At 38.8% G+C, this 24495-nt stretch overlaps 1 protein-coding gene across 1 annotated transcript; it reads left to right on the top strand.

Moving 5' to 3' along the window:
* Window positions 1-9545: 9545 nt before the first annotated feature.
* Window positions 9546-23799, top strand: LOC137999199 (uncharacterized). The gene is made up of 8 exons (XM_068845047.1): window positions 9546-9672; window positions 11212-11263; window positions 13962-14065; window positions 14356-14437; window positions 17205-17251; window positions 18479-18541; window positions 22289-22363; window positions 22755-23799. Exons 1-8 carry the CDS (start codon window positions 9670-9672, stop codon window positions 22842-22844), a joined length of 516 nt encoding a protein of 171 aa, XP_068701148.1. The 5' UTR covers window positions 9546-9669; the 3' UTR covers window positions 22845-23799.
* Window positions 23800-24495: the final 696 nt, after the last annotated feature.

Below are 24495 nucleotides of genomic sequence, written 5' to 3'. Positions count from 1 at the left end.
TGATGGCAAGATACCGGGTTTTTGTAAGTTTCTTTTTCTGTCAAGTGTTATAAAGTTTGACAATGAAATGAGCGAAGTCAAAACAAAGATCACAATCGCCCAACTCTTGTTTATGCAAAGTCAAAATTTACTCTCCAAGACGAGTACGACGTTATTTATCACCAGGTAATTCCATCATTTTGGAAATAGCAGCTACTTTATTATTCATCTCAAGTTTTCACTGATTTTGGGCCTCATTTTGTTGAAACTCAAGCACGCTTCCAACAGGCCTGTGAACCCTTTCTGCTTACAGAGCAATCCTAAAAAACTTCTCCCATATCACATTTGAACCTTAAGCTCGAAAATTCAATACACAACATATAATTCACAAAGGCAGAAAATACCACAGAATCCTTTTCCAGCAAAAAATTTGATTGAAACAAACAACATATTTGCTCTTAGAGGCGAAAACCTCTTCCTATTTGATTGCGTGCGTGAAGACAAGAAACTCAATTGTGTCAAATTACCATGTACTTCAGGTAAATACTGCTCACTTTGATTTCGTCTCGACGGGCGATATATTGTTGTCGAAGTCCAGTACTCGTCGCTTTTGAGATTCATGCCTAGTTTATCCAACTGACTTTCCATTATTGAGCTCCATAAGGGTATATTTTGTTTAAGGATCCACTAAAACGCCATTCGCGTTGCATGACTTTCGACGCCATTGCAAGCTAAGTTAATGATTCTACTGTGTCCACCAGAGAAATCTACGCAGTTCCACTACCCTCTCGATCCTAAGAAAATACGCGCAGAAGGCTCTATACACAAAGACACCACTTACCAGGGGAGTGACAGGCAAGACTTTTACCGACACGGAAAAAAAAAAAAAAAAAAAAAGAAAGAAAAAAAAGAAAACAAACAAACTAAACGCAGACCTCGACTGCAGTAATCAAGTTTTGGTCACGTGACCAGCTACGGACTTTCTCATTTTAAGCAAATGGTGCGGGTTTGAAAAACCAAATCACTATTACTTTGTTTAAGAGATGGCCCACTAATAGTGTTTCCAAGGCAAAATCATGTAACTTTCATTTTCATAAAAACGATGTCACATGACCTCTTAGTGCAAGTGGCCTATACTGAGGGGCCAGACGGCCCGGCTGCCAAAAGTGACCAAACTGAAAACGCTTAGTTTTCGTGTGGAAAACCGATCAATTCGGGCGATGAATCGGCTGGTTAGCGCCATCTGACCGTTCTCCAGATGGCTCAGTCGAGAGCACTATACGTTCGTGCGGGTCGGAGGTCACGGATTCAAACCCCAGCCGGACCATTACCCAAAGTGTGAGTCTTCCTTCACGGATGAACAGTCTAAGCCGAAGGCTCCGTTTCACAACACTTGTTCATAATTTCTGGATTCTGTGGGACGTTACAAACAACCCACGCACTGTTCGAGTAGAATTGAGAACGTAGTATCCGATGTTGTAGTCTGGCCTTTGAGTGTAAGCTAGTTTAAGTGCGTACAGTATGTCGACATCAGCAGTGTATAGCTGCCAATGTATACTCATCTGCTTCAACAAAACCGTGAAAACAAACCAATTAAAACAAACAATCAGGACCAATCCAACTGACTTTGGGACTCATTAATGATTGATTGAGTCAACAAATGCGAGGAAAACACTCGTTGATTTACTATTACAATCTTTTTCTTTATAAGATTATACTTCACTAAGACTCGATCGACAAAAATCGACCATTCTTATAAATGACAACACTGGTTTCCAGACATGGCATTCGAACCTGCGGTATATTCGCTACCTCATTCCTTCCCCTAACTACTAGCTCACCAAGTCGCCAGTTGTTCAAACCGCAGGCAATTTTCTAATCTTTAATCTTATTATCATCATTACAACAGATTACAGAAACTTATAGAGGCTTATATGGCCTGGGGCAGGTTGTTTAGGGTATACAAAGTATATTTGATCGTATTCATGACAAAGTGAAACATATAGTCATTAATTCATGCTTAACCCAGTTGTAGACCTATAAGAACAGTAGTTAGCTAGCACAGTCTAAATTACAGTAGTGACTGTAAACCTGTCATGGCATTCTCCAAGAAAAAATCAATCCGAGTTAATCGTTTATTTAAAACTTGCCTTGCAGACATACTGCGTGAGTTAAACAAGTTACAGAAGTTAAGAATTAAATTTAAGTTCAAAAATGCGGAAACTAAGTATAAGCATCCATTTACCTTTTAAGAGATAGAGAATACATGTAATTCCGAGTAAATGCATCGAGTCTATAATACAGGCAAGAAATGCAAAGAAACGTTTACTTATGATACTTTGATATAATTCTATATATCATCTTCAGACTAAGGTGACAAAAAGGTGGCAAAACTTTAAATACTGTAGCGAAGCCTAAATATTTATACAGTACAGACTGTAAACCTGTACAACACTACACTACACACTAAATCATTACAAATATCATAATAGCTTAGCAAGGCCCTTGTGAAATTAAGCATAAGATTTTCAGGTTGCGTTGGATTGGGAAGTCTGGGGGTGCTTTCGATTGAGAATTCAATTCAATTCAATTTATTTCCTCTTGAGGTAGTTACTTAATTTAGTACAAATGTTTATAGTTGCCTATGATGTTTCTATTGTAATAAAAGGGCCGCTGCCTGTAAATATTAAACATCGTCCAACAGTTCGAAAAAATCGACCTCCATTTGATTTTATCAAAAGGTTCCCTATATAAAAGTATTTTCGAAAATGGAGATAAAATTTTTCAGCGAGTTTTATTTTTCGAGAAATCGAGCATTGTCTGATTTTGCCCTGATGAGGCTCGGAGCCACCCTCAAAATCGGCAAATTTTGCGAATACTGAGCAGCAGCCTCGCAAAGCAAGAACATGAAAAAAAGGAAACTTTTTTTTTTATATCTCGTAAAAGTATACCATCTGACCTTCTAAAAATAGGTACGCAATGCGTACATGTGGTAAGCCAGTGGTAAAGAAGGAGGTGCTGAAAACAAGGGTGCTGAGCTATGCTTAATTAAAATCGCAAAATTTGAGAGCGATACTGGATGTTCAGAGAAAGAAGTTCACCACAATTCTTAAAATGCATATGGGTCATCTGAGATATAGTTTTTGGAAAGAGCATACGAAAAACTGTCTAATACATCTCTCTACGACTTTTTATTTCATTTTATTTACTTGTTTCTTGCTTATGTTGTTTCAAAACCACCAATTGACCTTTTCAGCAATAGCAACACTATCTTGGATCTCACGTTTGGCACAATCCATGGGCTTGTTAGCCTGGAAAGACCACATTGCATCAGGACTCAAGATGGCGTAGCTATCGTGAAAAGTTCAATTCACTGACTAATATATAAGTCAGTAACATATTCTTTTCCTGCACTTGATCCAAACACAGATTCATTACCTTGATTAAAGTCTGCACAAACTGCACATGTATGAGTAGGATCAACTAATTCGTTAAAATTGATAGAACCTTGATGCTTGTTCACATCACTCCCTTGCCTAATATCTGCACTAACTGCTTTTGCTGGATCAAACACTCTTTTTTTAATGTTCATATCATGAATGTTAATTATGCCACGTTTCCAAAAAAGTTTGATAGTAGAACAATTTCAATGGAATTACCTTAAAGGGGTGCTAAAAACACCAGCCTGGTATGTTAGCTACGCCATGCTGATGAGGCCCAAAAGGCCGAAACAGCTGTCCATGGCTGCTAATTGACCGGGTGAAATGGTTGTGAGCATGCGTGATGTGTTGGCCACACCGGGTTGGTGTTAGCGTGTGTCACCCTGCTTTTATTGTTGTTCTTGCATGACAGTTTAATTTGCATTTGATGGAATTTCCAATGTCAATACTTTTTACTATTGCTATTAACTTGCTAGGTTTCTTCGATTTGAGGATTCACAAGAATGTAACATTTGAGGTCTTGTATATTTGTATTTGGTAATTTTACAGGTTTCATTGAATTATTTCCCAGCCGTGTTAAATTAGATAAGCACCACACGTCAACTTTTTTTCGAATCAAGAAAATGAAAGAAAAACTTTTACTCCAAATGCAATGAAGTCTAGCGATTTTTTGCTGATTTCTTCAAGTTTATGTTTCAGCGGAGCGGTATTCTAGGTGGTCGATTCCTGAATACACTTCCAATCGTACATTTTCCCGCCGAGGTATTTTAGCGAATGGAAATGTAAATAATCGTTATTTCCCACGATATATCTGGGACCTGTTGATTTCTACAGCTACAAATACTTTTGCACTGTTTCAACCCGTGTTATGATCAGCGCGGCAAATCGCAAACTAACTAACCTGTGTAACTAAACTTTTACGAGGATATGGCTCTCTGTGGGTTTTCTAAACTTGTTCGTGGTCCTTGTGACGCGACTACAGATTACCCCACAAACACTGAGTGTCTCTCTACCCGAGACTGTGATAGAGACGTAAAAGGACACCTAAAGTTTTGCAAAGTCAGCGACGACTTTGAGGTGCTAAAGGAGTCAGCACTTCTCCTTGCTCGAGCAGGTAAACAATACCTATCATGTTATGTTATGTTATGTTATGTTATGTTATGTTATGTTATGTTATGTTATGTTATGTTATGTTATGTTTGTGATATTGTATTTATAGCGTATGGATTTTCGCAGTGATCAATTCCCAATCTCCGGCACAGAGTATCAGGGTGCAGTGGGGGGCGCTGCACAGGGAAGCGAGATGGGAGTGGCAAAGGGCTTGGCCCTAAAGGCCAAAAGCATAAACACGCGGTTGCTTACACGTGCGATAAGCATCAGCACAACGGTGACATACGCAGGCGCAGTAAACAAATATTTTGGCGCCAAAGTTTTAAATCCAAAATGGCCTACACCGAGGAGATCATGCTTAGTGAGGAGGAGATGTTGTTGCTTGTTCCTATATTGCAAAGAAGGAGAATACGAAGGGAAGGAGCAATAAAAGAGAAGCCAAAAAGGGTTTGGTTGAGAGAAGTCTTTCGTAGGCGGAAAGAGAAAGGCTAGTTTCATAAACTAGTGAGGGAGCGCAAGCTGGGCGATCGAGAGTTTTATTTCAAGTATGAAATAAAAATGACTTGCATTAACGTTTAAAAAATCTTGTTAAAAATTTTTACAAAGTAAGCTTGTAAATTAAAAAACGTGCCTCTCTGTTTTCTTGTGATTGTACTTGTGCTTGTGTTTGCTCTGGTTTACACAGTTGACGCAACGACATAAGCATAAGCGCAAACACAAGAAAAGGAAATTGTTCCTTTTTCTTGTACTTGCGCTTATGCTTGCGTCGCCCCGATTTACACGTTGCTTTCTTGTGCAGGCTGTCTTCGTAAAAGCGGTCCGGTCAATGTGGTTTGAAAAATAGATTTCGCTCATTTCTTGTGCTTTGCAAGACTTTTATGTGCTTACACCAAAACCACAATCCGCGTTATTGGATCTTTGAAATTATTGGAGTTTTGAGGGATTTTTGGTTCACCCGCTCGAACGCTCCTGGCGCCCTATATCAAGGCTTCAATTTGACCCAACTTTGAAGATCAATTTACCAAGAACTAACGATCGAAGGCTGTACAAAACAAAAACGATGGCCAGTTACTTCATGTCTTTTGAATACACAAAGGTGACTTTCATTAACATTGAGATTGAACGAAGCTACCAGCGAGACTTGAAGACAGACACGGAAACACCGATCAACTTCAAACTCCATTTATGAAAAAGTGAGGAGGTCTTTTTCAATCAAACAAAAGCAGCTGGAAAGTAAGTACCATACATAATGTCATTACTGAGAGAAACCTTGCGGCCCGTCCTTCATGGAATATTTATAGCACTCTGAACTTGCATAATTTCGGCGATCTCCAACTTTTGGCTCCACATTGAAAGACACGTTAACAGGGAGCGTTTCACCAATTTCGCACGTAGATAGACCTAAAATAACGCTTTATAAACGAAAAAGACATTTAAATGCATTACAGGTCAACTGAAGGAGAATAAACCCTCTTTTAACGACATCAGCTTGCTTACCTGCCACAGATACATGTAAATGCTTCAGTGTTGAATTCCGCTCCATGATTTTACAAGAAAAGGACGATAACTGCTGCCCAAGCACTGGATCCCTGAAGGTGCAAATCAAGTCACTTGATTTGCTAAAAGTTTTAGGTATCTAAGTTGCCTTTTGTCTGCCATTATCATTGTTACATCGACGTTTTTCCTCGACAAAACGGTGAACACCAATGAGGATCGCCGCCATATTTATCTTTTGGGACAACCGCTGACCAAATTCAATAATAGCACTTGTGAGGTCACTTGTGAGGTACAGTCGAACCTCGATTATCCGGACTTTTCGATTATCCGGACTTTTTCTCTGGTCCCGTTTTTTTCATGAATATTAATAAGCTTTGATCTCAAAAGCTTTCTGAGGTAAAAAATGTTTAAAATCAAGAAAAGTGTGTTCAGCAAGCAACAGATCTCCGATGTGGGCAAGAACAAGGACAAATAGGTTTTCATTTATAACAGAATAGGTTTCATTTATAAACAGTGTAAATGAGTGTAGGGGCAGTTCATAGAAGAAGACTTTTGTAATTAAAAATGTGCTATCTTTATTTCTTTTGTTTACATTGTTGCCTCATTAATATTCATATTTTCGATTATCCGGACTCTCGATTATCCGGACTTTTTATTGAGGTCCCGACGAGTCCGGATAATCAAGGTTCGACTGTACTGAAGAAAGGAGGGTGTCAGTGAGGACTTTGAATTTATTGCAATAAAAGTTGTCATCATTTAGAATTCCTCAACGCTAAACCTGCAGACAATTGCAAAACATCTCGTAAATGAAAAACCCAGGAGCCCATAGCTCGGATAATGGGAAAAGTAACCTGTTCTCTTTTTGTTCACGGGGTCAAGTTGGCTCACTAGAATTGGAACAGCGCGGTATGCGGAAAGATTGAAAATAGCTTGGACGTTTGGTTCTCCCAACAAGAGAATATTCACGGGCCGCCGGTAGGTTTTTTTAGAAAATATTACAATCGAAAAAACGATGCGCACCAGCTGAGATTTTTACCCTTGGATTTAGAGTAAAATTTAAGCGGAAAGACCACGTTTTAAAGGCCATTTACACGACAGAAAAATTGGGTACGGACCCGTCCTAAAAGTGGAACGGACTGCATAATTTTAGCCGTTTACACGGATAATGTTTAAGCGCAAGTCGGACCGAAAGAAATCTAAGGACCAAATCTCGAAAGTTTCATTTACACCATACTTTTAGAGATTCGGACCAATTTCTGGTACGAGACTACAGTAACTGGTGCAGCTGTATGCTGCTACCGGGCATGCGTAATTCCTCTAAAACAAAATGGCGACGAATAGTTTCCTCCGAGAATATATTAATAAGAGACTCAACTTCTTCGTCCTTCCTTGCGGAGCAAGACTTTTTTTCCTGTGAATTCTCGCCAGCCGCCATGTTGAAATCAACAGAACTCTTGACCCCAGAGCTCCGCGGACTTTTAGTGCGCATGCGATCAATGAGGTTATTAAGCAAGCTGACGTAAGAAAATGAAGCAACTGGTACGGACCCGTGTTTTTGTGGTTTTGTATGGCCCCAAAACCTATGACTATACGACTATACCGATTATATGACTATACCGATTAGCTTCCAAGCAGTTTTTACGTTCTCACTATTAAAACGAAATTGGGCCCTAAGATTTGTTTTTTTTTTTTGCTGCTTCCTTAATTCAATTTAATTTATTGTGATATATTTTAAAGATCTTTACTTTGTTCGGATCATTATTATTAATTTAGTTAAGTGAGATTTAAAGCCTGGTTCTCTGTTACCGTTTAATTGAAGTGCATATGGCATTAGAAATCCATGGCTTATTTAGGCGTCGTTTCGTTTTATTATTTAGGGACGGACCATTAGAAAAGTGATGGGGGGTGTGGGGGATTTTCAGCTGGTACGAATTTTTTTTTCGCGCACTGCTTGTGCAGGAATTTGTTTTCCAGGTGAAACCCCCTGCACGAATTTTTTTTAGACTAATATTACTTTTTTTTAACAGTGAAATCTTGATTCATTATCTATGTTTTTGTGATTTATAAATTATTCTACACTCACAACAGATCAAAGGATACAGGCCACTTTTTAATGCAAAATCTTTTCGAAAATGTACACACAGTGAGAGAGGAGGAAGCCATTTGGAGTGGACGGCTTCCCTGTACATTTTTGCAGTCTCTGCCCTCTGGAATTCCTCTCCCACAGCCCATCATAATGATGCCATAGTCCATTCACCAACACAGCCCCTCTGTAAAGTTTTAACACTACTACTAAATGCTCTTTTTCACTTTATTATAGAATCATTATTCAAGGCGATAAGACCCATCCTCTAATTTTTATTGTGGGCACAAATAATTTTATAGCATATTTACAAAGATACCAAATTCTAATATTTATTTATTACAAATTTTATTTTGAGCGAATGTGAGAATGATATATACACATGAGAAACAAAGAGAGGCAAAGCTCTTCACCTTGAATCAAGCTATCGGCAACTGATGAGATCCACATGATAGGATCGAAAACGCGGTCTTGCAAACACTTTCAAAGTTTGCCCTTTGATTGACAGTTACGTATTGAAATTCCCAAGTTCGAAGCGAACTTATGAAATTTACAACGAACTTCGCAAATCGCCTGTCAAAAGTTTTGTGTAATGCACTGTAAATAAAAGTCACAATTGGACCTTCCTTCTGCATGAATTTTTGTCTTTACCTTCTTCTTTGCGTGAATTTTTTTTCTTGGCATTTTCCCTTGCATGAATTTTTTTTGGGTTTTTTTCCCATCCCACCCATCACTTTTCTATGGTCCGTCCCTTATCAGGCAACGCTTAGGTGCATGTTTATCAGAAATTCTTTGAAGTTTGTCAACAAGGTTGTTGATACTTGATTTACGTCATCATTTACTAAGCCACAGAAGTCAATAGCAACACCGCTCTAAAGTCACCATGTCGCTTAAAAACGAGTCACTGTCAGAAATCTGGATTTAGATTTTAAAATCTGGATCTTCGGATTCCCAATCGAACACAAAATCCGAAAACGGATTTTTGGATTGTTAATTGAAATCCTTACCCGACATGGACAAAATCCTATGCATTCTTGTGACTCGTCACGCAATCTATCCTCCTCAACGAGCCACGTTCGTCGGGGAGGAGGAAAGAAAAGATTGGGTGACGAGCCAAAAGAATGTCTGCGAAGGAGGCTAATTCAAGGCCAGATTTTGCATGATTCCCGTAATTATTTTGATTCACTCTCGAGGATTATTGTTATCTTCGGGGCCCCGTTTCCGCTAACTTTCCGGGCCCAAAAAGCTAATTGTGAAACTACGATCCGCTTTTTTTTAGAAAGCTGGTCTTTCAACAGATTTACAAGACCCGATCGAACAAAATAATATTTTTCCCAATAACGAGGTCCTTCAAATACACCCAAAATTAACTTTCGAGAAACGGGGCCCCAGGCTTCTCTCGCTTCACTGAAGGCGGGAAAGCCCAGAATGCGTTGCGAGCCTTGATCGGACATGTTGTCAGACCGCGGAAAAACAAACATACTTTCTGAAAACTCAATTTTGCATCGACATTTTCTAGAATCTCCACTGCCTATTTGACAGACGCATAGCATCGGAGAAATGGTAAGTAGTTTTAGCACCGATTGAAAGTTGGTTGTGGCTGAGCTTTTCGGTGACTGTACGCAGAATTTGCAAACAAAAGCTTGTGTTGTGTTGATATTACTCAAATCTTGTACATGATCGTTAGGAAGAGTAAACACCGGGAATTATAAAATTGGACCAGTAAACTACTTACTAAGACGTTGATCCCTTGTCGAAGCCCACGCGTTGACGCGCATTTGCATCTTGGCCTGGCGGTTGCAAACAAGCTTCTAACCTCCAATCCATGTCTTGTAAAAATGTATTTTGAAAATGGAATTCTTGTGTTGCTCCTTAGAAGTAAAGCGTAAAGCGTTCGCTTCCATTTGAGCTTGTAATGCTCTCACGTAAATGAATTGTAAGCAAAATCTGTGTGGTTTAAGAGTTTCCCGTATAATTCAGAGTTTCAACTTGTAAGGACAACGTATGCTCGGTCTTGCATGCAGTTCGAAATCAGCTGGCGCAGTTATCAAATCACTCCAAGAGTTGATCAATTCTGCATCCATCTCAATGTTTCTACGTTTCAACGGATATTATCTGCCTTCTTTTATTTGTTTAATTAGCAGCTCAGAGAACAACGCCACATGGTGTTCAGTTATTTCTCTTTTTATCTTTATGTTTGATAAATTATCATTAATTTTTCTGTCACATCTTGAAAAGCTCATAAATTTGTAGCCCTTGGTTTGGAATTAAACCTATTCTTTTTACCCCTGGTGCATGCACTGTCAATAGTTATTTTTTGAAGTTTAGTACTGGATGTTTCATTTCACTTCATACAAGGACACTATCTATTGAGACAAAAAAAAATGTATACATGTAGAAAATTGTATTAGGTCTCAAGTACAATATACAATACATGTAATTTGGAATTAATAGGTAAAAGAGTTAAGTGTTTCATACGTTTCCACTGTCCAATTTGAGAACTTTTGATCTGGCATATCTGAAATGAATCAGGCTAAATGATAAGATTGATTTCTTTGAAACAATGATTTTACTTCATTCCCTGATATAATGTTCAGGGTTCCTGCTACTCCTTGAAGTCCTTGAAAAGCCTTGGAATTTTATTTTGGACTTCAAGGGTGCTTGCAAAGCCCTTAAAAAAAGGATTTTGTAGAAAACTTCTTGAATTTTTTCTTGGGTGAGAATTGTTGAGATTGCATCATGCTAAGTTAAAGGGACATTTCAAAAATTGAGCCCAAAATTGACAATTAGGGAAACATTAAAACCGAAAATTAAAATGCTTGTGCATGCACTTAACTTGCAGGATATGGTAAGGAATATCAAGGTTGGCTTTTTCTGCAAAGAAAACACTGAAACACTATACATGTATGGCATAGCAATCTTCTTAAATGTTTAAAGCCTCCTTGAAAACTCAATTCCTGGTTCTTGAAAACTCCTTGAATACTCCTGGAATTTTATACTCAAAATCGAGCACAAAGCATGAATTTTCTCTTTTTGTCACCAAGTTTAAGTTATTATTCTGTATTATGTAGCATGGACTTAATTGTCTATAACACTTCTTAGGCTGCATCATACAGAAAAGGAGCTTTATCGACAGGACAGAGAAAAAAGACAGGTGTGTATCTTTCTTATGTTGATTGAAAGTTAAATCATACATGATGAAGTGGCATTCAAAACCTTTAAATTAAATATACATGTAGTAGCTTCATCTTGACCAGTTATTATCGCACATAATTATAATTACAGCATACATGTACTGTATAATCTTTATACATGTAGAACAGTAAGGTGTAAGTGGTGCATGATTGGATCTCAAGATGCATTTGTCTTTACCAAATGGGCCATAACATTCAATAGCCTGTGGCATATCTGGACCCCCTATTTCTTTGTAGAATCACTACATGTACATGTAGCTTCTACACACAGTTGATTGCGGGGACTGATTTTGAAGCTCGGCAAACATCAAAGGAGCAAGCAAAGATGCCAAGATTTAGGTTGAAAAGTCCACTACCGTGTACAATCTTTTGTTTTGGGCTCATACACTATGCATGATTTACGTAACCAAGATGTTTCTTTTGGTTAGTTCCTCAGTACGGAGTAAACAAAAAAGAAAACAAAAACCTACAACAAAGAAATTTGGGGGGTTTCATAACCATTCGGACCCCTCTATTAACTTTGATTCTTCTACAGTAAGTCAAAAGCAACAATTCCATGTCTATATTTAGCTCTAAAACATGTAGGGACTTGAATCTCCTTTGCTTTATTTCATGCATTAACTTACACTACAATCTGTTCTTAAAAGCAATATAGTAACAAGTTTTAGTAACAGGACTGTATTGTACTGTTGGTAAAGACATTGTGTTTTTTGTTCTTAGTGCAGAAGGCCAATTTCAGTATCAAAATTCACCATAGTTATGGAAAGAACTCCAGCTACAAATACTGTACTTTTATTATCCCTGAGCCTTTAAAATCATGTTTACTGACATACATGTACATGTAACCCTTTAACCCCTTACATTGCAATTGGTACCCATTGGCGATTAAAATCGTCTGGTATTAGAGTAAAATCTACAAGTGTCATTCTTATGTACTGTAGCTGGGAAAGTGTTAAAGGTTTTCGAGTGGACCTGGATGTTCTTAACCCTTTAACCCCTACATTTATTTAGAGTGGCCCCCATTGAAGAATAAAAGTGTTGGGTTTTAGACAGAGCAGAATCTTAAATGTCACTCTTAGAAGGGAAGGGGTCACAAATTGTAAGTCAAATGTCGTTGTACCCAGTTTGGATTATTGGGGAATTCTGGCAAAGAAGTCCATATTATAGCATGTAAGTGTAAGGGGAAAATAACTACCAGCTCTAGCTGTGTTGAACACTTCTACATGTATATGGTCAACTTGACAAATTGAACGTGGTTCAGCATTGTCTGTACTCTTACCGACAACGATATTCGTCATCACAGTGGTCAAAATTAATATTAATTTTTACTGTGGACTCACTGGGCACACACAAGGCACAGCCTAGTCAGTGAGTCCACAACAAATTTTGACCACTGTGATGACGAATAATTTATCGTTGTTTATAAGAGTACAGACTAGTGGTGGGCCGATGATTCATTATAATCGAAAACTGATCGAAAAGTTCAAGCGACGCGACAATCGATTTTGCTTTTTTCATAATCGATTGTCGCGGAAAAATTAAAAATTTATTGGGGACAAATAAAAGTATTGTCAACTCTTGTGTGAGTTGTCTTTTTTCATGGACTCTAACTTCTAAGTCACAACAGCAGATATAATCTAAGATTGCCTGTGTTAAATTTACCTGGCGGTACCCTGTTCGCTGTGTTGTTGTCACTTCAAATACCTCACGCTTATTTGAAAGATGTGGCATGCTAAGCCGCTTTGTATTTCGTAAACAACTGAACCAAAACATAAATTACAAGCTCACTGTTTCGTGTTTGTAGTATCACTACCGTCCAAAATAAGTTTTGAAATAGATCTCAAATGTATTTACAAATCACCAGAGGAAGATAAAGTCACCTCTTATCCGACATGAACAATAATTATTGTTTGTTTTGGCTTGAAAATGTTTGTTTCGCTCTCCCCAATCTCTCCCCAATTCCCAGTGTCCTCTCTCAGACATGCCTCGCTTACATGTTGTTGACGAGTCTAACATGGTGGCTAAAATGGACGAGTTGGAGATCTTTCGCTATCCTGGAAACGCCAGGTCAAAAGTGTGGGAATATTTTGGTTTTCATCAAGTGAAGGAAGGGCCCACTTTGACTTCTATTTAGATGAAAAATATGTGGAATGCTTTATATTGGTAGATTTTTCCGATTATAATCGATGATCGATCGGTTGGAGCAATCTGATTATTTCTGATGATCGAATGTGAAATCTCAACCGATTCCCACCACTAGTACAGACAATGCTGAACCACTTTCAATTTGTTTTTTACCTTTAGTTAATATCCAATGCCTAAGGGAGGCGCGGTGGCCTCATGGTCAGTGTGCTCGACTGCGGATCGAGTGGTCCGGGTTCGGGTCCTGGCTTGGGACATTGTGTTGTGTTCTTGTCACTGTGCCTCACTCCACCCAGGTGTATAAAATGGGTACTGGCCAAAATCCTGGGGGTAACCCTGCGATGGACTAGCATCCCATCCAGGGGGGAGTAGAAATACTCCTAGTCGCTTCATGCTACAGAAACCGAAGATACATGTAAGCGCCGGCCTGGTGTAAGTGTGATAATGTAAATTGTACATTTTTCACACAATAATAAACTGTCATCATTTATTGCCAAATGCTACTATTTATATCAGGGCCCAAACCAGAACTTACGGAAGAGCAGAAGCAAGAAATCAGGGAAGCATTTGACCTTTTTGATACTGATGGCTCAGGGACAATTGATGCTAAAGAACTGAAGGTACATGTACATGCAAGTCATGTATTATTTTTATAATAACTTTTCAGTGGACAAGACAAAGGCCATTCAATGTGTGTCACACTTAGAGTATACTGTACATGACACAATCATTTTTAAGTCTCAAGCTTAGAAGCAACAAAAGAGTGCAAGTGGAGAATATACTCTATAAAGTTGATGTTTTCCCCACCTACATATATACATTTATAATTTTCCCACCAAGTCGAAAAAGTTAAATACACATGTACAGATGTTCACATCTTCAAGTATGAATGGACGTTACTTGTTTCTAGGTGGCCATGAGAGCACTCGGTTTTGAACCCAAAAAGGAAGAAATCAAGAAAATGATATCAGACATAGATAAAGATGGATCAGGTACACACATCAGTAGAAATAATAATTATTAATAATATTACTAAATGTACATTGTAAAATGCAACAATTACAGTAAATTCATTCATTCATGAAGGTTGGGTATTTTTTGATAGCAATTCCTATTCCAGTGTAACAGTAACAGGATAAAAATTAATACTGTAGGTTAACTTTCTGAAAAAAGAACTTGCATTCTAAAAAGGATTGATCTTTTTGGCTGTTGGCACAATCCAGATCAGAACGGATCGTTGCCGGACCGGATCAGATCTGATCGGATTGAGAAAACGCAGACTGGATCGATAACAAAATTCTCACCAAGAGTAGACGGTCACCAAAAAACGTGCTGAAGAGAGGAGAGGTTGAATTCTGTGCCTTTGTCTCTTGTGTAGTCTTCTCCTCATTTATTGAGACTCATCAAAATGTTTTTTTTTCCAGATGTGATTACAGATTCCGAAGCGGAATTGTGAAAGATGCGGTGTAACAAATTGTCGTCAATGAGCGAATTGACTGTATGCAATGGTCTACTTTTTCAAACATGAAAACTGACAACAACTCTTTGCTTTACCCCAGTCCCAGGATTGACTGTTATCGTTAATTTAGATTACTCTGTTCCAGGACTTGTGGTAAAAGTTGCATTCCTGGACAGGATTTGAACCCGGAGCACCCACTTTGAAGGAAACGTTTTTATCCACTTAACCACTAGAGATTAACTGGCTGACAATTGTACCGATTATTTACCAACACTAATTAGTATTATTATATCAAGTACATGTAATTGCTGACAAGTGGTGAAGTCCAGTGCTTGATTTTAAAATGGTTAGCTTTCTCTTGAGGTTTGGTTACCAACATTTTCTCCTGTTTAAACATGTTTTTAGTGGGTGATAATACATGCTTACAGTGGCATTTGGAAGAAAAAATACATAATTATTAAAAAATAATAATGTTTGGGCAGTTAGCAATGTGGTAGTCTAGTGTTTACGTGAACTTTCCCGGGTTCAAGTCCTGGAAGTTCATGCACTGCGGTTCAGATTTTAAAAATAGGTATACATTTCCCATAATCCCTATCAAGCGCTAAGCATTCTATATTATTGAGGATAACAGTCAATTTAGGGAAAATTAGAAATAGCTGATAATTGTCATTTCAGAGGTAGAGGATGGGTTGTTCTGTTGCTAAATCAGGCTATTGTACAATTGTCAGGGACTGGGGTAAGGTAAACAATTGTCAGTTTTCATGTTTGAAGAAGAAGACAGTTGCATACACAGTCAATTTGCTTATTGACGACAATTCTTCACTTCGTATCTTTCATACATGTAATTTTACTTCGGAATTTGTTATCACCTCTGGGGAAAAAAAAACATTTCAATGAGGCCCAAAAAATGAGGAGACAACTACACAAAGGAGAAAGGCACAGAATTTGACTTATCCCCCCTAAGCACGTTGTCTGGTGAAGGTCTGCTTTTAGCAGGAATTTTGTCATTGATCCGGTCTGATCCGGGTTTTGCCAATGGCTGATCTTTTGCAAAGGGAACCTTCATGTTCACTGTAGGATCTTATGAGGAATATTATTGTCAGTAAGACTTTGCGACCAGTGGTATTAGGCACATGAAAATCATGCCAAAACATCAGAAACATTAAATGCTGCTTTCAACCCAGCAAAGTCATAGGGCCCCTTGCATGTACATAGATACACCGTAAGCCCTCTTGGGTATCCAAAAGTTAGAAAATTACTAGTGAACTATAACTTTATTTATTCATTTTATTGTCTACTCTTTATATAACTGTAATTTGGTTGTCAAATGCCAATTGTAGTATTCACTGGCTTCAACTTGACTCGAAATCAACCTACACCTGTACAGCTGTAACAGCCGTGCTTGTTGTTTGTTTGTTTGTTTGTCTTTGTACAGGGGTTATAAGAGGCAGTTTATTCATAGTTATTCCAAATAAACACATACATGTAGTGCTGGTAATCCAGACACATTTATTCTGCTATCAGGAGCAGAATAAACAGACTTTTGTTCCTTTCAAAGCTGCATCCATTGGAAACTCTGCAAAAAATCCGAGTTCCAGATGGGATTTGAACCCACAACTCTCTGTGATCTAGTCAGATGCTCAAACCACTGAGCTACTGGAGACTCTATCTGGAGACTCTCTGACTTGATCATAGAGGGTTGTGGGTTCAAATCCCATCTAGAAACTCTGATTTTTTTCCAAGTTTACAATGGTTGCAATTTCAATAACATATACATGTACGTGTATGTATGTCACGTTTGCTCATTTGGGTGCTATTCTTTTCATTTTCAAAATAAAATTAATAATAATAATAATAATTCCCAAAACAACATTTACAGTACAGTTGTACATGTGACTTGAGTATTCCTAACACTGTAGTTACATGTACATAGTTCTGTTGTATCCTTGAATAGTATCAAAGAAAGTGAGCTAAAGCCATGGTTTTCCTTCCTTTGCTTAAACTGTACAGCCAATTGTAGACAATATAAATACATGTACATACATTTTTTTTTGCATATTTTGTAATCCAGCATTTAATAATATGCATGATTGAGTCCAATTCTCCAAACTACAAACTACAAACTTCCCCAACAATTTTGTCGGGGTCATAAGTTAGAAAACTGTAAAAGGTTGTTACGTTTCCCTTCTTAAATAAAGTTATTGTATTGTACTGTATTTTGTTGAATGTGTTAGTTGAAAACTTGTATTCTAGTTTTTTTGTGGTGTGATGAAAACTTTGGAAATTACTTTGTTTCCCAGGCACAATCGATTTCAATGAGTTTCTTCAAATGATGACGGCAAAAATGGTAAGATTTTCAGAGTGCTTTTGTCGACTCTGTTGTATAGTGCTCTTCAATTCAGCTGTCAGAAATATTACATATATATAATTTAAAGTTATTTCCCTTACATTATAATTTTACATATACATGTACATGTATTAACAGGATTTGAAATAATACCCGTCATGCTTTTTTTGTAACTAGGTACTTACATGTACATTATGGTAATGAACATTTCAACAACAGCAAATGAAAAAAGACGTACATGTAACTTGTTCACTTTAAGAGTGAAACGATTGCATTAGTTTTTTTTTGTTCGTAAAAAAAGTGTTCAAGGGCTGTGCCTGCTTTATACGTTCAGGCGCACCCAGCAAGAATATAGTTCAAAACAACTTAAACACAGCACTGTCACACGTATTTTAGTATTTAAACGGTAGATATAGGTATCTTTTTAACCCCTAAAAATTTTCATTTGTTCGGATTTCCTAGCTGAAAGCCTAGTGATCCGAAAATTTTAGGGATCAAAACTTACCTTTTCGAAAATTTCAGCCAGAAAAAAGTCTCCCGGAAATTCTAGGTGACCTTTTTAGCGTAAAAATCCGGGCAATTACAGTATTTTACAGTGTTCGAAAATCATAGGAGAGGCAGGCAAGCAAGAAATTTTATAACAAATGTTCCGAAAATTCTAGATCTCAAATCGTCTTCCGAACAGATATTTTCCGAAAATCGACGTTGGGTGCCCCTGTACCTTGTCGCAGTCAAGTAGAACAATTATCCAACTGTTGTATTGAAAATAGCCAGTTCTAGTCTCTCGACTGGTAAGGACGAGCGAAATTGTGGCGCGGGCGAGAAAAGGTCAAGTTAAGAAGGGAGTAGTCGTGGGGCGGCAGGAGTCTTCGCTCGACCTTTTCTCGTCCTTGCCACAATTTCGCTCGTCCCAACCCTGCGAGAGCCTGGAACAGGCTATATCGAAAAAGAATGCAAAGTTCAAATAAAATTTTAGTATCAGGCATTTTAACAGTATTCTTTCTCATCAAATCAGCTCTCGGTTTTCAACAATGTAAAAGGCTAAAGATTGTGGGGGCAAACGATTTGGGCAAGAATCTAATTGTGAATGTCCTTGAGTAATCGAACTATCATTGCCCGAATCGGATGTTGAAATCGTTTCCCAGTCTCTTGGCTGTAGGGAAAGAAAATACTGTATTCACTGTATGTGGCCTTGAGGTGTTCATTACGTTTTTTCTTACTTTGCAGAGCGAAAAAGATTCCAAAGAGGAAATTCTAAAAGCTTTTAAGTTATTCGATGATGATAACACGGTGAGTTTGATGCATATGGTATCTTAATTCGTTGTTGCAAAATGAAAAAAGGAAAAGATCCATGAATCTGTAATACACTGTAGACTCTTAAATGTAAAATCTGTCAGGTTGTAAACGGGGTAAACTGCAGGAAGAACAGTGTTTACCAAATACTGGCCGTGAACTGTAGACCTTGAGGGGTACCATACTGTACAGGCCGCGGGTATGTCAGCATTACACGCGTGTTTCGTGCGCGAAAAGACGCCATATTGTACGCAATTTACACTCAATTTACATGCGCAAAACACGCGAGTAAAAAAAAAAACACGTTTTTACAACATTTTAGAGCAAGGATTCTTTTGAATTCACTGTATGGTATTCCAGAGTTGGGGGGAGGGGACGAGGGGTACCATACAGTACAGGCCGCGGGTATGCCAGCATTACACGCGTGTTTCCTGCGCGAAAAGACGCCATATTGCACGCAATTTACACTCAATTTACATGCGTTAAACACGCAAGTAAAAAAAAACACACGTTTTTATTGACTTAACACAAAAATTGTAACAAAGAGTGAAAAAAATCATGGACACATACATCAAAAAGACAACGACTGATTTTCCCTTAAATAGCTCTTTCACAACGCCAGGTAGGTCGGCGTAAAAACTCATCCATCGCTTTGTGGCGTTCCCTCCACCCTTTTCAATGTCTGGTGTCGGAACAGGTAATAGTTTTTGCACAATTTTCCTAATTTCTTTGGGTCAACTCTTTCCTTGCCTCGAACTCCCGCGATATTTCTTCATTGCAATTCGTAAGGGTTGAATAGTTCTTTTAACGTATACACTGCGAAATTTGCGCGCGACCTTGACCTCGTGGATAACTGGAACAGGTAGTCTGCATCCAACGTATTCTCGTCCATGGAACCAACCCATGATGTGGCAGATCAAACGGCTGACGGAGTGGCAGGCAACGAGGTAGACGGTGTGGAAGAAAGAGTCAGTGGTCAAACTGCCGTAGTAGGGACTGTCGCCTGTACCGGGATGACTGGACTTGACTTTGAAAAGGTGCGAACAGCTGGTGCTTTTGCGGGCAGTAAGGAGAGGATGTCCCTAACGTCTGATCAAGCCACTGCTGGTTGTGCAGAAGAGTCTTCTGGTTTTCCAAAATTTCAACTTGTTTTGCGGTTACCGGGTTGTCACTGCCTATAGCGGCGTCTGGATCTGGAGTATGCAGATTTCGAAGCACTGAACTAATCAGATCTGCGGTTTCAAAGCTGCTGTCAACGCGTTCGAACTCGGAGGCAAGGGTTCCAAGGTTAAAGAATGAAGGTGTGTCCAGCCCCAAGAGTCTCATGTACCCGTCCCTGTCTTTTTCTATCCTTTTGTGCTCTTCGGCGTCGGTAGGTTGCTTAAGAGAACAAAAATCCACATTATTTCTGTATTCCTCAAAACATCTGATTATTATAACCCTTACATATCCTTTCGGTCAGGTCTTATTGACCCGCGCCCCTGGGCTCAGTTATTCGAAAGACGATTAATGCTGAGCCGACATTAAACAGCAACCAAGGTTTGTAGTTGGCCATTGAAATCACCAACGTGTAATTTTATAAATTAGTTGCAATTAAATTTCCAATAACCCAGGATTGGCTTAATCAGGCTTTGAACAACTGGCCCCTGGTATAAAATTGCACTTCAAAGTGTCTAATAGTAGAAGCCGGATGCCGGCGGCAGCAGTCACTTTGAATACACTTGCCAGCGATTTCTCCCCGAAGAAAGAGAAGATGTCATGCTTTGATCGGTCGCTGTGAGTTATAGTAAACACATCAAATCAGACAATAAATGAGCCAATAAACCTTTTAAAGGGTGTTTTAGAAACACAGCTTTTTTTTATGGTACGCGTACCATTTTTAACCGACCCATGCCAAAAAGTCTTCTCATAAACAACATTGCTTTGGGTGGGGAAGGGGAAGGGGGCATTTTAGGGCTTTTATTGTAGTTATTGTCTAACGGACTAAATTTGAGGAAGTCTTTACTCCTTTCCTCCGAGATTATCTGAATGATCCCTATTCTTTGGCAATCCGGATTTGAATCCTATAGAGAATAATTATTTTTTATGTAGTAAGCCGGCAACTTAAACAAGCGACAAGCGTTAGATACATGTAGCGTATAAGCTCCGAAACAAGTCAAGAGTTTGCACGCCAAGTGCAAATCACACTGTACTCAACGCCAAAGGATATTATTGAGAACACGATAACATCAATGTTTAAGCGTTTGGCCCGTTTTGTAGCTAGCAGAGAACGCCGGACCAAATACGAAAGTGAGCAAAGTACATTTGTACTTTCCCCAACAGAATTGATGCTCCAAAAGTTACACACGGCGCTTATTATATTTACATGCATGTATGTGACACAATACCATTAATTGTGTTCCTACACGCGACGTAAACTGTAATGATGGCGTTACAGTTGAAAATCTTACCTTTTAGACGGCACAATTCAACTACTTTCAATAGTAGTATACTCAATCCTATACATTAATAGATGTTTCATAACAACGTTTACACAGTTGGAAATCCTGTACACACCGTGTATTCCATTTTCCAACGGTCTGCCATCTCAACAGCAAAAAATGTGATGTCATTATAATTTTTCGTGAAAAAGCTGTGGTGGACCGTGTAGACCGTGTAGACCGCTGATGCTGTTTTCATGTAAATGTCACAATATGTAGTCGGAACAATTTTGTTCAGTTTTGTAATCATTTGGTAGTTCCTTGAGCAATCTGTTCAACCGGTCTCTCTAAAGAATTGTTCATGCAGTAAAGGAATTAGCCTGTGTGCCCGACACGTCACTTAGAAAACTTGCTATCCTTTCTCCGGCAGCAGGCCAACCCGAAAGTAATAAGTAATGGTACAAATGAAGCTGTATGAAAATGTACCTCTCTAGAACAATGTTTGCTAAGAACTGATTTTTTTCAGGAAGTGTATGTTTACCTTTAATGATGTTGTGTCAACCGAATTATACTTGTTTAACGCAAATTATTTGTGCATCGGTTCCAAGATGTTTTTAGAGTACCGTAAGAAGTGAAAGGGTGGAAATTGCATCGTTTAATCTACCAAATTAGTTGTGTTAGATAGATCTAACTCACAGAAAGCACTGAATGGCCTCGGATTGCGTCATTCCGCAAACCCCGCAAAATTCGTTTTATCTCTGGCCATTTTCCATGCACAGCAGATCGGAGAATTTCATGTTTCGAAATTCAAATTTAGGTGGACGCAGAAACCCATATATAAGGATTGAAACGTGTAACGGCCCCTTGTGTGCTGGGAAGCAAGCTTCCGAATATTCAATTTGCTAAGTACCATATTTGGAACAACAAGAGCGAGGGGTTTCCAAATATTGTACTTAGCACTGAAACATTCAACCAATCAGTTCGCACTGAATATTCGGAAGCTGTGAACGCGCGTTGCACGTTTCAACCCTTATGGGTTTCTGGTGGACGTCAATGAAATGTATCTATGACAGTAGTCTTTGTTCTCTTGGCGGCGGTTTAATTCCGATTTCGTCATGGAAACATTTAATTGACGTGCACCTAAATCTTACTCTCGAAATATGAAGAAATGTCGTTGAGGGGATAAACCGCTGTAATACCCAACTGCTTTTAATTCCCAGCGCATCTTTCGGAAACGCTTTGTTTTTCTGCCAGTGTACACCACGATGTGCTCGACACGTTATTAAGCATACATGTACGTGATGTCAATGTGTTTTGTTCACAGGGAAAAATTTCATTTAAAAATCTCAAGAGAGTCGCCAAAGAACTGGGCGAAAATTTAACGGACGAAGAATTACAAGTAAGACAGTGATCGATCTTTGTATATTTTTCCTTTGGGTGAGAAGAAACAAAAAAAAATGTCCGTACTATATCATGTTCGTGTTGCAAACGTGCAATGGAGAAAATCATCATGAAATCTTCTTTGTGGCTTTAAAGGGACAATTTTATGTTGACTTTGGTGGGTTTCTTCGTTGAATAGGCAGAGGAACTGGTTACAGTATTTACTAGCCAAGCTAGGGAGTTTGCTTAGGGTCATCTTCATGTTGGATCGACCTCAAGAAGTCGCTATCGGTTTCATATTTCGAGTTCAGTTCAGGGTTAACTTTCCTGAGAAAGTTCTTAAAATGATCTTCAGTCGTATTTTTTTCGAATTTCGTTTAAAGTAAAAATAATAATCTCTGTTTTCCCAGGAAATGATTGACGAAGCCGACAGGGACGGCGATGGGGAAATCAACGAAGCAGAATTCCTTCGCATCATGAAGAAGACGAGCTTGTATTGAAACACCACTTTGTTCGAAGATGTAAAAATGTTTCATAAGTGTACAGGGTCGTATATTTCCATGCAAAGAAAAGCAGTGCCATCTGCGTCATTCTCACATTGCCGTTCTTTTCCATGTTTCTGATCATTTGGAATCAGTTTGATAGTTGCCTTTGTAGTGAGATGGCTTTTGGCGTGAATTAATCGCAATAATTGCAATCGATTGGATTTTTTCCGGGTCCTAAAGATCGTCCGCACTGTAAGTCGGATACCACCCAGCCCTTTTCAACCTCTCATTTCATTGGACGATATTGGATGCGTATCATTCTCGTCACCGGAGCCTCGGATCGACCCAAGGCTCTTTGGAAACTCAGTGTAGGAGAACATGCGCCGTAGGGTTCTTATAGCCAAAATTTGGCTCTTTGAACCCTACATCGCCTGCTCACTCCTAATGCTAACATGAATGCACGAATTAGAGACGCTTTTGATTGTTCTTCACAAAAACCAATGAGAAAACACTTTGTTTCAGGGTTCCCCAGAGCTCTTCTCTCCTTCAATCAAGAGACGAACTCTGGGGTCGAGATTGGGATGCATATCTGTTGTGTTTAGGATAACGCCCTTTTGTTTCCGTGAGTTTAAGAAACGACGACGGCTACGGGGACGACAACGCCACGAAACAATCATTTCGCCGACACTGTGCGACGTGAACGAGATGGAATGATCGTGATAGAGTAACGATAGTGCAAAATCATATTTTGAGGTGACGTTGCCGTCAATGCATCGCCGTCGTAGAGCTGCGTCCAGACCCCTGCAAATTGTTAACGATTGCGTTACTTTCTGACTTACATCAAAGGGTCTCTGACATAGTTGGCCTACCCAACCGACAGCGTACTCCACTGCGTCTCCCAAAATTTCAAAGTTCGTTAAAGTTGTTTGATTTAAATATTTATAGATGCAATAAATATCTTTCTAACATAGTTTTCTCTAGTCATACAGTATTTTTCTTGTTTAGTTTATGGCTCTTTTTCTTCGCATTCAGGCTTTAAATTCAACTAAAAAAAAAAACGCGAACCTTAACTTACAGCGCATCCCTAGGTTTGTAAGAGCTGTTTTGTATGTATATATGGATACCTTAAGGTGCACATGTGTCATCGGTATTTCGTTTTAATTTAGGGTGCGTTCGATTGTCCCTATTCCGGAATAAGAATACGTAGAGTGATGGTTTGAAGCAACGAGGATAATAAAGAAATGTTGAAAATAGCATTTTATCAGGTGTTTGACAATTTTAAGGTGAATCTCCGTAAAAACGAAGGATTTTTGACTTCTATTCCTTGTACTGTATTCCTATCCCGGAATACCGTCAATCGAACGCACCTTGAGTTACATTTTAGTCCGATCCCCTCTGTCCTATATCTCCTGGGTTAAACCCTAACCCTAGGCCCTCCTAACTCTATATTTCTATCATAATTGACATTTTGATTTGTTTACATTATCTTTTCTGAAGAAGGCGTTTGGTTAAATTATCCATTTGCTCTTAACTTTTCGGATCGATTCTGTTTTAAGTTAAAGCCGAGTCAAACACGCGTAGATATGGCGTATATTTCTGAAGCCGCCGGGAAACTGTTTGTGTGCTTTTCGGGTGTCGTAATTTCCTCTTTTCGTGAAGCTTCTTG

This window comes from Montipora foliosa, chromosome 4 (genome assembly GCF_036669935.1).
Source record: "Montipora foliosa isolate CH-2021 chromosome 4, ASM3666993v2, whole genome shotgun sequence".
In the NCBI taxonomy this organism is placed as follows: Eukaryota; Metazoa; Cnidaria; class Anthozoa; order Scleractinia; family Acroporidae; genus Montipora; species Montipora foliosa.
This window is presented reverse-complemented; position numbering and strand designations above follow the sequence as displayed.

Coding starts and splice junctions, on each gene's coding strand:
- LOC137999199 (XM_068845047.1), top strand. Junction 17,252..18,478: donor AAATGATGACGGCAAAAATG/GTAAGATTTTCA, acceptor CTTACTTTGCAG/AGCGAAAAAGATTCCAAAGA. Junction 22,364..22,754: donor TAACGGACGAAGAATTACAA/GTAAGACAGTGA, acceptor CTGTTTTCCCAG/GAAATGATTGACGAAGCCGA.